At 49.6% G+C, this 15,045-nt stretch overlaps 1 protein-coding gene across 2 annotated transcripts in view; it reads left to right on the top strand.

Annotated features, from left to right (window-relative positions):
* Nucleotides 1–3,494: 3,494 nt before the first annotated feature.
* The window catches only part of LOC138818113 (guanine nucleotide exchange factor for Rab-3A), a 31,699-nt gene continuing 20,148 nt past the window's right edge, over nt 3,495–15,045 (top strand). Inside the window, exons 1-2 of one of the 2 annotated variants that reach the window (XM_070009022.1) lie at nt 3,495–4,020; nt 12,700–12,889. In XM_070009022.1, coding sequence (XP_069865123.1) covers nt 12,741–12,889 — 149 coding nt within the window. In that variant the 5' untranslated portion in view covers nt 3,495–4,020; nt 12,700–12,740. The remainder of the gene's footprint in view (nt 4,021–12,699; nt 12,890–15,045) is intronic. The other variant, XM_070009023.1, reaches the window with a different exon arrangement.

Below are 15,045 nucleotides of genomic sequence, written 5' to 3'. Positions count from 1 at the left end.
CCACTCTCCTCTCCCTTCTTTTCCCCTTCCTCTGCCCACGCTGTCAGACATAGTTGCTAAGTGCGCTGAGTTGCAGGTGATATTTGCATATTTTTTGCCTTTATAATATATACATATAACTGTTTCATAATGGCCTTGGTTGATTACTTTTCATTCTTTTCATTTTGGGGCTAGCTCTGGAATTTGAACTCAAGACTCTTCCTTAGCGTTTACTACTGGAGTAGTAAACACTAAGATTGGTGCTCTACCACTTGAGCCACATCTCCACTTGGGGCTTTCTGGTGGTTAGTTGGACATGAGTCTCATGGACTTTCTTGTCCTAGCTGGCTTCAAACCAAAGATCCTCAGATCTTATTCTCCTGAATAGCTAGGAGCCCAGCTAATACCTACATTTTTAAAAAATTAAAGTTAAAATATGTGCCTGGTATCATGCCTGGAGTAACTCACCTGACTATTTGTTATGGAGAGCCCTTGTTTGGCAAATGAGGACCTGAGTTCCAGCCTCTATACTGCCAAAACCAACCCCTCAAAAAAAAAAAAAAAAAAACATACACACAAAAGACAACAACAATAAATCTAGAAGTTTATTTTATTAATTTTCAGTGGCTCAATCCTGTAACCCTAAATACTCAGGAGGTACAGATCAGAAGTAGATGATCTGGCAAAAAAAAAAAAAAAAAAAAAAAAAAGCCAGGCACCAGTGGCTCACGCCTGTAATCCTAGCTACTCAGGAGGCTGAGATCTGAGAATCACGGTTTAAAGCCAGCCCCGGCAGGAAAGTCTGTGAGACTCTTATCTCCAATAAATTACTAGAAAACCTGAAATGCTGTGGTTCAAGCAGTAGAGCACTGGCCTTGAGCTGAAGAGTGCAGGGAAAATGCCCAGGCCCAGAGTTCAAGCCCCATGACCGACAAAAAAAAAAAAAAAAAGTCCACAAGACTCCATCTCCATTATTGGCTGGATGCAGTGGTACACGCCTGCCATCCTAGCTGTGGGAGTAGCACAATGGCTGGGCACACAGGTGTGCACTTGTCATCCCCAGTGACACAGGAAAGCACAAGTAGATAGATCATAGCACAGGCCAGTCTTCATATGAAGGCAGTTGCACACCAGTGTGTTAATCCGACCCCTTTTTACCAATGGTTTCATCAAGAAGACTCTGCCAGAGGAACCATATTATAAGAAGAAGATATTGAAAAAAGAAGCAGGTGCATAAGTGTGTCTCTGTGTCCAGGTCTGTGTACTTACCACTATTCTGTGTACTTACCACTATTCTGTCCAGTGTGTGTATGTGTGTGTGTGTGTGTGTGTGTGTGTGTGTCCCAGGGCCAGCCACCTACCTGATAAAGCAGGATGATGAAAGAAGGTTAATGCCAAGAGAGTTAGTGCCAAGTAACAGGGCATGCTAGATTGGCATTACATAACCTTTTGGCTGTACGCTGGAGCCCATGATTCAGAGCTTTGGGCACTTCAGATGTACACGTATGATTTGTGTGTAGACTCTCATACTTGGCTAAGTTGGGAAAAAATAACAAGTGCAAAAAGCGGCTGGAGGCATGGCTCAAATGGAAGATCACCTTCCTGGCAAGTTCCATCTCTAGTCTGTCCCCCTCTCCCTGGGGGGGGGGGGGGGGGGAGGGGAGAATTGGTAAAATCAGGTTTCTGCTTTCCCTGTAGTGTCCACGGGAGGGCGCATGTGATTAGTTGGTTCTTGCTGAGGAACCGTATAGCTGGTCAGTGTCTAGGCAAACTGAGCAGATGTTGCAAGGTTCTGTCAGCAGCTACAGAGACACAGATACTCTGGAGTATCTAGCTTCCTTTTTCCCAGAATGCCAGGATTCTAGGCACTAATAATCCAGGACCACCTAAGAGGTTCCTGTGTCCCTGCCCCTCTCAGATGCCTTAGGAGGTCCTCAGACATACCCCATGAGCAGCTTCTATTGGCCCCACCCCAGCGCTGAGAACAGTGCAAGTCACTGTCTCTCCCACCAGCTGGCAGCCCTCAGGCACATGGTAAAGCCTGAGCCAAGGACCAAATGACCCAACCTGTACTGGGACAAAGGGCTAAAAGATTGAGCCTGTAAGACTGGTATCCTGGGCTGGGAAGGTGGCTCAGTGGTAGAGCGCTTGCCTTGCATGCCTGAGGCCTTGGGTTCCATTCCTCAGCACCACATAAGCAAAAAGAGAAAAGCTGGAAGTGGTGCTGTGGTTCAAGTGGTAGAGCGCTAGCCTTGAGCTGAAGAGCTGAGGGACAGCGCCCAGGCCCAGAGTTCAGGCCCCACTACTGGACCCCCCCACCAAAAAAAAAAAAAAAAAAAAAAAAAAGACTGGTATACTGCCAGACACAGATGGCTCACACCTGTAACCCTACCTATTCAGGAGGCTGAGATCTGAGGATCACAGTTTGAAGCCAGACAGGGCTTCATCTCCAGGTAACCACTAAAGCATTGGAAGTGGAGCTGTGGCTCAAGTGGTAGAGTATCCGCCTTGAGCAAAGAAGCCAAATGAGATGGAGAGGCCTTGTGTTCAAGCCCTAATACCGGCACACAAAAGAAAGGAAGAGCTGGGCACTGGTGCACTCCTAGCTATGCTATATAATCCTAGGGTTGAGATCTGAGGATCATGGTTTGAAGCCAGCCCAGGCAGGAAAGTCCATGAGACTTTTATCTCAAATAAACTTCTCAGAAAAAGAGGTAAGTGGTGCTATGCTTCAAGTAGTAAAGCACTAGACTTGAACACAAAAAGGCTCAGGGACAGTGCCCGGGCCCAGAGTTCAAGCCCTAGGACTGGTGCGAAAGGAAGAAAAGAAGAAAGAAAGAGAGAATGGTACCTAATTCACAGTGACCTTCTTCAGTTTCTGTTCCACAAAGTAATTGTTCAGCCAAACATCCCTGGTGCCAGAACAGAACTATTCTCACTCTTGCCTCCAAGAATCCATAGTCAAATGAAAGCCAGGAAAATACTTAAATACCTCAAACACAGAATGACAGAGCCTAAGATCTGTGCCAAATTCATAGAGGTCAATGAAACTTTTACAGAGAAAGGAGCATTGGAACTGGGTCCTTGAAGCATGAATAGGAGTCTGCAGAAGTTCAAAGTCTTCCTTGGCTAATGTTGCAGAGCTATCAATGACTTGGGGCTGAAATCTCAATCTTCTCATTCTTGGGTTCGGTGCCTTTTTATTCCCCCTTAGACTTCTGCAGCAGACAGGAGTTTCTGAGATGGAAAAGGGGAGCCTGTTAGGCTGTTAGGGTTGAAGGGAGGCCTGAGGAATGGAGGATTCATTGCAGAGGCCTTGACTATGGCGGAAGCTGCTCACTAGTACCTCTGATAGCCAGCTGTGTCTGGGGCAGGCAGAGCAGAACCAAGAAGATGAAGGTTCCAGAGCAGAATGTTAGGCCCATCTGCCTTAGGATCACCATGGCAACAGGAGCATCACAGAGGACCTGCTCCAGGTAGATGGGAACCCAGATTGGCCGGGAGGGGGGGGGAGGGGGACAGTGGGCAGGAGGCCCTGGGTGGGCCAGCCAGGCCTGGATGCTGCTTCCAGGCTCTGTGTAGGGTGCCTGCCAGCCCACACCCCTCTCTTTGGCCAATCACAGGCCAAGAGAGGACAGGAGGGGGCTTGGCACAGCAGGATAGGAAGGAGAAGGGACACTGGCAGTCCAGGGCACAGAAGGAAGACACAGAACGCCACCTCGGCCCTGATGTCAGGCAGCCCTTATCCCTGAAGGGCTTGGGAAGACTAAGCATTCGAAGATATGAACCTGTAACCTCTGACCACTGCAGGAGGACCCCAGGCACCAGGGGAGGCAGGGAAGAATCCACGAGCGACACATCTCGATCCGGTTTCACCAGGCCTGGTCCTGCCAGAAATGACAGAATAGTATAGACTAGGCCAGAGCCAGCCCAACAAACGAGAGACCCTGGGTGAGAGACTTCACCAGTGCCTCGAAGAGAACCCTGGGACCCCCAGCCTGTCCTATCCCCCATGGACTCTGGCTCCCTGAGGCCAACCAGGTAAGGCCCTGACCCTTCCCCTTCCATCCTTCCCTATTCCCCATCCCAAGCTCGGACTCCAGGCTCAAGGGCACAGGGCAAGGAGGCATTCATTGCCCTGAGCAAGCAAACACCAAAGTCACAGGCACAGTTCCTCAATGACCATGAGCGAGTGCCTGCTGAATCCTGCCATGCTGCTTTGTCTGCCATCCCAGACAAAGACTAGGAGGTCAAGAGAGAAGAAAATGGCCTGGCTATAAGTCACTGAGAAGGAGGCAGGAAGAATTAACCTGCTAGGTGAGCACAGTGTCTCTGGGCTCTAGGATTTCTCTCTCTACCTCCGCCCGTGTCTGTCTCTTACCATCTGAGAAGCTACTGGGTGCCAAGATGTGCGCTAAGTGCTTGTAAAGGATAATGTTCTGTCATCATGAGTTCCATTTCTCCCCCTCTCTTTTCTGCCCAGGCTGGCAGGAGGATTGAAAATTCAAGATCAGTCTCCACTACACAGTGAGACCCTGTCTCAAAAACTTCACACAAAATTTAAAATAATTTTCTGTATTTTTTTTTCTTTTGGCACCAATTGTGGGGCTTGAACTCAGGGCCTACATGTTATCTCTGAGCTTTTTTTTTTTTTTTTTTTTTTTTGGTCAAGGCTAGTGGTTTACCCCTTGAGCCACAGCTCTACTTCTACCTTTTGGTGGCTATTAGAGATAAGAGTCTCACAGACTTTCCTGCCTAAGCTGGCTTTGAACTGCAATCCTTCGATCTCAGCCTCCTGAGTTGCTAGGATTATAGGCGTGAGCTACCTGTGACTGGCTACAAACTTTTTTTTTGGAAAAATGAATATTCTACCTTTAGCTCTTATGCTTGGGGTTTGAGGAATTTTGAGTTAGTTTCTGTCTGTTGGGATGAGGTAAAGGCCCAATTTCCTTCTACTATATGTGGACATCCAGTTGTGTCCACACAGTATTCATGGAAAAGCATCTTCTTTCCTCATTGCCTGGTCTTGGCACTGTTGTTGAAAATCAAATGGCGATAGACTCATGGCCTTATTTTGGGATTCTTGATTCTACTCCACTGATTGATGTGTCTATCTTTAGGCTAGTCCCACACTGTTTTCATTTTATAGCTATTTAGAAATCTTGAGATAGGGAGGTTAGTTCTCCATCTTTCATGTTTGTATGCCAATACTGAAGCTTGAACTCAGGGTGTTTTCTTGCTCGTAGCTAGGGCTCTACCACTTAAATCACACTTCTTCACTCCACCTTTTGCTGGTTAACAGGAGCTAAAAGTCCTTTGAGTTTGTCTGTCTGGGCTGGCTTCAAACAGAGATCCTCAGATTTCAGCTTCCTGAGGAGCCAGGGTTAAGGTATGAACCACCAGCACTGGGCTTGCATTTGTATTTTGTGCACTGTCTGAATCAGTTTGTGTGTGGTTTGTCCTTCCAAAGGTTAATGTGAAAAACTTGGTAGTTCCCAAGCGTGAGTCCAGCTATAGAGGCAAAGTAAAGAGGAAGGAAGTCGGGCCATTTCCACGCGTGCACACTCTTGCTCGTGGTGTTGTGTGCTCTGATGCAGCATGAGGTTCTCAGCTTCTTATGGCATGTGGTGCTCAGCAGCTGTGGCTGAAGGAGTTGGCACTTGTCAATCTCCATTCCAGAACTACAGGCCAAAATAAACAACCTTTTTCCTTTTTTTTTGGCCAGTCTTGGGACTTGAACTCAGGACCTGCATGCTGTCCTTGAACTGCTGCTGCTTCTTTTGTTGCTGTCGCTTCTGCTGCTTCTCCTCCTCCTCCTCCTTTTTCTGTCAGTTGTGTGTCTTGAACTCTGGGCCTGGGCACTGTCCCTGTGCTCTTCAGCTCAAGGGGAGCGCTCTACCACTTGAGCCACAGTGCCAGTTGAAGTTTTCTGGTAGTTAATTGGAGATAAGAATCTCATTGATCTTCCTGCCTGGGCTGGCTTTGAACCAAGATCCTCAAATCTCAGCCTCCTGAGTAGTTAGAATTACAAGTGTGAGCCACCAGTACCTGGCTCCTGAGCTTTTTTTGCTCAAGGCTAGCACTCTACCACTTGAGCCACAGCACCACTTCTGGCTTTTTCTGTTTATGTGGTACTGAGGAATGGAATTCAGGGCTTCATGCATGCTAGGCAAGCACTCTACCACTAAGCCACATTCCCAGCCCCTTGCCTGGAACTCTTGATCTTCCTGCCTCAGCTTCCCGATTGTGAAGATTACAAGCATAAGCACCACACCTGGCTTGGTGAATTCCTTTTCTTTTTTCTTTTCTTCCTATCTTTTTTTCTTTTTTGTAGGCACCCAGCTTTTGGCAAACTCTTTGTTAAAGATGCCGACACTTTGCCATCGGTAAAAGTGTTTTATGAAGGCTACTTGCCTTTCAGTTTGGGTTATTTTTTCCCCCATGGATGGTGGGAAGAGTATAAAGAAGTTTAAAATTTTTATTTCAACAAATTTGTTGATTCCTAGCTGGGCACCAGTGGCTCATATCAGTAATCCTAGCAACTCAAGAGGCTGAGATCTGAGGATGGAGATTTAAGGTAAGAAAGTCAATGAGACTTTTATCCCCAATTAACCTCAAAGAAAACAGAGGTGGAGCTGTGGTTTAAATGGTAGAGAGCTAGCTTTGAGCAAAAAAGCTTAAAAGCAGCTTTCAAGCCCTGAGTTCTAGCCCTAGGACTGACACACACACACACACACACGCGCGCACACGCACGCACACACACACACACACACACACACACACACACACATCTATTGAGTCTTTTCTGTGGAGATCTCTTTTATCACTTCCAAGTTTAGAAAGTCTTTCTCTTACAGGATATTTGATAAGCAAATGTTCACAGCTATTTTTTGTGCATGTTGTCCTTAGCAAGACTCTCTGGTCATTTTCCTCTACTGCTAAAAAATGTTTAACAGTCTCTTTCCAGCCTTTAGGATAAAGTCCAACTTCTTTAACTTGGCCTGTCAAGCTCCCAGTCTGAACCTCCCTTCCCAGCCTTTTTTTCTTGTTCTTTTCTCTCCCTGTACTGAAGCTGAGCTCTGAGCAGAATGAAGAGTTTACTCTCTGTGCATGCATCCATTTTTTCCCACCTCCCAGCCTTGTCCCTGCTTCCACACCCCTCCCCCTCTCCAGCGCCAAGAATGCTCAACCTCCACTTTTATTTTTTTTTATTAATTTATTTTTTATTGTAAAGATAATATACAGAGGGTTACAGTTACATGAGTAAGGTATTGAGCATTGTTACCCCCTCCATTGTTTTCCCCCTTCATCCCTTCCCTCCCTACTTTCCCCCAGGTTCTTTTTTTTTTTTTTATTGTGATTAAGTGATTACATAATTTCCCAAATTTCACAGTATTGTGGAATAATGATGCTCATTTAAAGTCACAAGTTCATTCTAACTTTCCTGGAGCAAATTGTCTATCACAGTCTATAACATATAACGGTGTACACATGTTATACACCATACATGTGATCAGCAGCATTCAACCTCCACTTTTAAATAGAGCTTTCCATCTTAACTTTCCTTCAAGCCTTAGTTTCTCTAGAGAGCCTCATCTTTGCTGACACCAGTGACTCAAGCCTGTGATCCTAGCTAATGAGGAAGCTGAGATTTGAGGACTGCCATTCAGAGCCAGCCTGAGCAAAAAAAAAAAAACAACAACAACCAGATAGAGCTGTGGTTCAAGTGGTAGAGCACCAACCTTAAGCCAAAAAGCCAAGCAAGAGTGAGAGTCCCTGGGTTCAAATCCCAATATTAGAAGAAAAGAAGGAAGGAAGGAAGGAAGGAAGGAAGGAAGGAAGGAAGGAAGGAAGGAAAAGAAAGAAGAAAGAAAGAAAGAAAGAAAGAAAGAAAGAAAGAAAGAAAGAATGAATGGGGGCTGGGAAGGTGGCTCAGTGGTAGAGCGCTTGCCTTGCATTCATGAGGCCCTGGGTTCGATCCCTCAGCACGACATAAGCAAAAAGAAAAAAGCCAGAAGTGGCGCTGTGGCTCAAGTGGTAGAGGCGCTAGCCTTGAGCTGAAGAGCTGAGGGACAGCGTCCAGGCCCAGAGTTCAGGTCCCACGACCGGACCCAAAAGGAAGGAAGGAAGGAAGGAAGGGAGAGAGAGAGAAAGAGAAAGAAAGGGTGCTGGGAAGGTGGCTCAGTGGTAGAGTGCTTGCCTTGCATGCATGAGGCCCTGGGTTCGATTCCTCAGCACCACATAAGCAGAAAAAGCCAGAAGTGGCGCTGTGGCTCAAGTGGTAGAGTGCTAGGCTTGAGCTGAAGAGCTAAGGGACAGCGCCCAGGCCCCACAACTGACAAAGAAGGGAAGGAAGGAAAGGCAGGCAGGCAGGCAGGCAAGGAGGAAAGAAAGAAAGAAACTTTTCCTTCTGGAAGGGCAAAGATGAGCTTTGACATTATTTATTTTTTTTTATTTTTTTTTATTTTTTATTTTTTTTTTTTCCTGTGGGGGCAGAGACGGAGCACGGGTGGAGCTTTGACATTAGACACACATCTGAATTAGAATCTCCACTCACCTTCGCTTGTTTGCCACTGGCCAAACCCTTTTAGCCTTTTCCGTGCTGGCGATGGCTGTGCAGTGGTGGCCATGAGCTGTCATCTGGGCAGGAGCCGGGCACTGTGGGTTGCTCAGAGCTTTCAGGTGGCAGTGTCTGTGTTCTCCTCTGATTGTCTGCCTGACTCTCACTTCCAGTGAGTGACTGAGCTGTCATGTTGGACAGGTTTCATCTCTGACAACCCAGCCTAGCCCCACCCCCATAGGACTCCAAACCCCCTCTTTCCTTTCCTCTTCTTTTGTCTCTCATGAGATTGTCTCCAAAGAGGAAATCCTTCATCTTATGCCATCAGCACCCCTCAAGTATGAAATAAAGAGCATCCTTTCCAATTTTATTTTATTTAAACGTGCCTATATTGGGGCTTGAACTCAGAGCTTGGGCATTGTCCCTGAGCTTTTGTGCTGAAGGCTAGCACTCTACCACTTGAGCCACAGCTCCACTTCCAGCTTTTTGTATTTAATTTGGAGATAAAAGTCACACGGACTTTCCTGCTTGTCTGGCTGCAAACCACAATCCTCGGAGCTCAGCCTCCTGAGTAGCTACGATGACAGGTGTGAGCCACCGGTTCCCTGCGGGGCCTTGCACTCTTTTAGCATTTCCTCTCAAACCTAGCACTTTAACCCTTGAGCCATAACTCCATTTCTGGTTTTTCACTGGTTAACTGGACATAGAAGTCTCATGCACTTTCCTTACCAGGCTAGTTTTGAACTGTGACCTTCAGATCTTCAGCTAGGGTTACAGACGTGACTCAGTAGCACCTCATCCTTGCCGTTTTAAATGTTTTAAATTCAGTAAACTGAGGCTCAAACTAACATCCATGTACTTGGATATAGACTGTATGATGGATCTTTGTAGCCAGGCCGGGGGGGGGGGGGTGTCAGGAGGGGAGAGGGAGGTGTGAGCAACTAGCCCATAGCAGGAGATTGAACAAGAAAGAGCCTTCTGGTCCACGAGGAGGTTGATGTCACTCTGAAGCTACACACTGTGTGTGTGTGTGTGTGTGTGTGTGGTGTGTGGTGTGGTGGGGGGAGGGTATGTGTGCATGCATTTTCATGAACTTAGGGTAAGCACATACCTGTTACTTAGCTTGTGTTGCATGAGGAAGAATCAGGCTGACCATTCAGTGGCTGGGGAGGGGAGGGGACAGGTCTCTGGGGGGGGGGGGAGGGCGTAGCCTTCCTGGACAGGGAGAAAAGCGAGCTTGGCATGGTAGCCTGGTTTCAGTTCCAGGTCTGCAACCAGGGTGTCATCTGGGGAAATGCAGCAGAGAGGTGCTGGGGACCCCGATTATCTGTATCTATAAAGTGGGAGTGTGGAGGGGACAGCCAGGACAGATTGCATTCTTAGCATTCTCCAAGCGCTGGCCCCTCCCTGAGCTCGGATTGTCCCTCAGGCTTGACTGCTCCACATTGGCCAGACTAAACCTCTGACACCCTTTGGCTGTCTCTTCCTTCCGTCCTGCCCTCCTTCCCTCCCTTCCCCCTCCCCGGAGTCTGGCCCAGTCTCCCCCCCCCTCCCCGTGCAGAGGCAAGCAGGTGGTCGGTCATTTTGGTGTGGGTTGGGGGCACCTGGATGGTCTCGAGGCCCATGTTTGACCTCTGGAGTCTCGTTCCTCTCCCTAGAGCCAGCCATCCTTCCCGGGCTGCTCCTCCCTGCTGGAATCCGAGCGCTGGGATCCAGGGAGAATTCTGGTTGCAAAACATTCCAGCCAGTTGTCCAAACTCTGCACAGCTGGAGGAGGGAGGGGCAGCCAGAGGCGGCTGTCCGGAGCTGGGGCTGTTGTTTTAATGAAAACGAGGGAGAAGTCCTCCAGTGGAGGGCCAAGCCTGGCAGAGTGGGTTCCCTGTCTGAGAGGACAGACAGGAAGAAGACAGGCATGCATGCCTGTGTACCCAGCCATGCACACAGCTCAGGCCTCCGTCAAAGCACCAGTCCGTGCCAGAGAAGAGCCCGAGTGACCCAGCCAGATGTGCACAGCTGCCGGGGCTGGGAGGTGTCCAAGCGGAGGGCAGGCAGGCGGGGCGGGGCGAGGGCAGCCCTTCACCTCCCCTCCTGATCCGGCTGGGCTCCACCGCAGGAGGGGGGGCGGGGGAGGGCAGGAATGAGTTGGTGACTAGGAGATGGCAGGCCCCAGAGGGACCCTGAGCCACCCCTGGCCTAGCTGCCTCCCGGGAACCCCATTCTTCAATGACCCTGGTTGAAGCTGCAACCTCAGTTTCCTCATCTGCGAGAGAGGAGGAGCGGATTTTTCTGGCTCTGATTTTTCCTAAAGTCCCAGCCCAGGATCCACATGAGCAACTCTGACTCAGTTTCCCCAGCAGGGAGAGATCAGCAACTGCCCTCAGCCAGGCTGAGCCCCTGGTGATCCCGCCATTTTGGGGGGTGGCTGGGGGGAATCAAGAGATGCTCTCCCTCTGCCACACATCCTGTTTTCCCCTAATAGTTTCCAGGTGGGGTCAAGGTTGCCCTGCAGAGGAAGATGGGGGCACGGGAGAATTTAGCAGGGGGTGAGCAGGGAGCAAAAACAGGAAAGGGGTGGGAGCAGGCTATGGAAAATTCTCGGCCAGGAAAGGAAGGCCAGCATCTGGTTTACATTAGGTTGAGAGGATTTTGCAGGCCAAAGCAAAGTAAGGAAGCAAGAGATACTGTTATCTGCCGACTGGGTGGGGTCAGGCACTGGTGGAGACTTGAAGCTGCTCCCCAGAGGGATGACAGGAGGGGAGGGGAGCATGGCCGACTGGAGGGGAGGGGAGCTTTCTTTCCACCTACACTGGGGCAGACACTATGCACAGGTGATCCATCCATCTTCACAGCCACCTGGAGAACTGTGTTCATTTAACCTCCTAGAGAGGTTAAGTCACTTAGCAAGGTCACACAGCCAAGGCCTAGGGTGTGTGTGGGGGGTGGAGGGGGGACTTCCTTTTAGCCAGGTGCTTGTAATCCTACTCAGGAGGCTGAGATCTGAGGATTGAGGTTCAGAGTGAGACTCTTACTCCCAATTAACCACCAAACAGACAGAAGTAGAGCTGTGTGGCTCAAGTGGACAGTGTCTGGGCCCTGAGTTCAAGCTCTAGTACCAAGAAGGAAGGAAAGGAGAGAGGGAAGAAAGGGAGGGACGGAGGGAAGGAGGGAGAGAGGGGAAGGGAAAAGGAAAAGGAAAGAACAAATAAAGGAAAATGGGAGAGTATTTGCATATCCTGTGTAGAGAAAAAGAGTGGTTTGAGCTGGGCACAGATGGCCCACACCTGTAATTCTAGCTGCTCAGGAGGCTGAGCACCGAGGATCACAATTCAATGTTCATCTGGACAGGAAAGTTCATAAGACTTTTTTTTTGGTGGGGGGGTGGGGGTTCCGGTCATGGGGCCTGAACTCTGGGCCTGGGCGCTGTCCCTCAGCTCTTCAGCTCAAGGCTAGCACTCTACCACTTGAGCCACAGCGCCACTTCCGGCTTTTTTTTTTTTTTTTTGCTTATGTGGTGCTGAGGGATCGAACACAAGGCCTCATGCATGCAAGGCAAGTGCTCTACCACCGAGCCACCTTCCCAGCCCCATAAGACTCTTATCTCCAAAAAATTAACCAACAAAAAGTCAGAAGTGGAACTGTGGCTGGAGTGGTAGAGTACTAGCCTTGAGAGAAGAAAAGCTCAGGAACAGTGCCTAGGCCTTGAGTTTAAGCCCCAGTACCGGCACCAATGATAAATAACCAAGAGGGAGCGGAAGGGAGATGGGATTTAGGCACAGGCGCTCATGTGGAAGTTGCAAGGGGACACTGAGGCCTGGAGAGATCATGTAGCCATCAGTGGTGACACAGGCTCTGTACAGCTTGCCCGCAGGGGTGGCTAGGGGACAGACAGCCCCTTGCTGGGCCTGGTTGAAGTCTGGTGCCTTAGGTGCAAAGGGAAGACTTCCTACCTCCCTCCAGGTGTTTTACCTTCTCTGGCCCTAGGCCCAGAGCCCAAGAAAGAGGCTGGAGCTGGGGCCCTAAGAGTTAATAATTATGACTTAAGGAGATAGGGGCCCAGCTGTGAGGCCCCGCCCTCCCGAGCAGCTGGTCTGGAGAGATTGCAAAGGTTAGTGGGAGGCTCAGTCTGGTAAGGGAGCGGCCTCTGCCATCTGCCCTCCCAGCCATCTCTAGAAGAACCCTCCTGAGTGGCCCCCTCCCAGGCATGGACGCCGCCGCTGAGGAGCTCCGCCAGTGCCCTGCCAGAGGGACATGCCCCGTGTACCTGGCCATGCGCTCGGGGGCTGTCCGTTATGCCCCATCAGGCCCTGTACAGGAGAGCAACTTGGGAGAGGAGCCCTGGACTACAGGCAGGTGAGCTGGGATCTGTCATTTCTCTGTGAGAGGGGCAGAGGAAGGGTTCTGGACAGCTTGCTAGATGGAACTGGGAGGAAGTTCAGGCTCCTCCTTGCAGGGTCAACGCCAAAAGAGGGGTACCCCTGATCATCTCATCCCACTCGATAGTTACACTGAATGGGAACTGCAGTTTGGAGCGGGCAAGGCACCTGTCCTGGGTTGCTGGGTGCTGGTGGCTCGTGCCTGTAATCCTAGCCATTCAGGAGGCTGAATAGCTAGGATCTGAGGATCACAGTTCAAAGCCAGCCTGGGTAGGAAAGTCTGTGAGACTCTTATCTCCAATAAACTGCCCCCAAAGAGTCGGAAGTGGTGCTGTGGCTCAAAGTGTTAGAGCGCTAGCCTTGAGTGAAAGAGCTCACAGGGACAGAGCCCAGGCCGTGAGTTCAAGCCCCAGGACTGGACAAAAAAAAAAAAAGCACCTTAGGATCAGTGCTCCAGCGAACCTCTGGTTGCTAGGAGACTCAACCTGGCAGTGTGACACCAGGCAGGTTCCTTAACTTCTCTGAGCCCATTGATTGGCCATGGATGGGGTGGCAATGGCAGGACAGTGTGTGGCGGGTGGGGGAGGGAGGCCATAGTAACTGGATGACTGGATATTTTTGGTTAGTAATCGGATGTCAGTGTTTGCACAGTGGACCCACACGTCCCCTGAGGCTTTCCTCAAGGGCCTCTCCAGCCAGCCTGCTCCCTCCCAGGCTCAACATTCTTCCTCAGGGGGGCTGCAGGCCCTGGGAAGACACCCCATCTACCCTTCATCCTCCTCTAGTCTACCTGCCACAGTTTATCTTTGCTCAGGTTTTCAAAAAGACTTGGAGAGCAAGCTCTCCCTTATTATCATCCTCACCGCCTGGAGAGAAGAAAAGACAGGAAAGCTGGAGTTTTTCAAGGCTTAGCTGGGGGTAGATTCAAGTCAACAAACATATGTTGACATCTGATTTGAGTGAAATCCAGGCAGGGACAGAAGAACAAACACCCCTCTAAGCCCAAAGTCTAGAAAACAGTTACTGAGCACAGTGAAATATATAGGAGGCCCAGGCTGAATGCATTTGGAAAGCTGGACCGGTGGCCTCAAAGGCTGTCTAGATTGTCCACTGCATAAGAAAGCAGCCCTAGGAGCTGGTGAGGTGTCACATAAACCCTGGCCTCCGCTCCCCAGGTCCTGTACCTGGTGTCAGCTGGGTCCACTTGGGAAAGACATGTCCTTTTCTAGTTTGAACCAAGTCACCATTACTTAGTAAAAGCAAACCCCAAGCCAGGCACCAGTGTAATCTTAGCTATTCAGGAGGCTGAGATCTGAGGATCATGGTTCAAAGCCAGTCTGGGCACTAAAGTCCATGAGACTCTTATCTCCAATAAACTACCAGAAAACCGGAAGTGGTGCTGTGGCTCAAGTGGTAGAGCACTTAGCCTTGAGCTGAAGAGCTCAGCGACAGCGCCCAGGCCCAGAGTTCAAGCCCCATGACCAACAACAAAAAGCAAACCCTAGACAAGTAGAGGTAATGGAAGTAGAGGTCCTGAGAAGGCAGTATGTCCCCCACCATATTGGAGCCCAATAAACTGGGACGTGCCTGTGTGAGTCCCAGCTTCTCAGGAGGCTGAAGAGACAGGAGCTCTTGAGTCAAGAAATTGAAGACCAGCCTGGACAACATAGCAGACCCCCTGAAGCTGGTGGCTCATGCCTATAATCCTAGCTGCTCAAGAGCCTTGTAATCTCAGTTTTAAAGCCAGCCTGGGCAGGAAAATCTGTGAGCCACCTATCTCGATTAGCCACCAAAAAGCCAGAGTGGAACTGTGGCTGAGACAAAAAGCTCAGGGATAGTGCCCAGGCCCTGAGTTCAAGCCCCAGGACCAGCCTATCAAACACACACAGGACAGAAGAAAAGCCATATTGGAGCCCCAGGGAGGTCTGGGCCTTTAATCCTTAGACTGTGATCAGAGTTGGAAGTTTAGTGGACTGGATGGGTAGACTGTGATCAGAGTTGGAAGTTTAGTGGACTGGATGGGTGAGGGGTGTTCCTGAAGTTTGTTCTGTTCTACCCTAGCAGCTGAGAAAAGAGAGAGATGGTTGTGCTTTGATTGGATTGGTAGAAGAGATCGGTGGTCAGACCCAGGAT

The sequence above is a fragment of the Dipodomys merriami genome, unplaced genomic scaffold (genome assembly GCF_024711535.1).
Source record: "Dipodomys merriami isolate MVZ:Mamm:240054 unplaced genomic scaffold, mDipMer1.0.p SCAF_712, whole genome shotgun sequence".
Taxonomy (NCBI): Eukaryota; Metazoa; Chordata; class Mammalia; order Rodentia; family Heteromyidae; genus Dipodomys; species Dipodomys merriami.
This window is presented reverse-complemented; position numbering and strand designations above follow the sequence as displayed.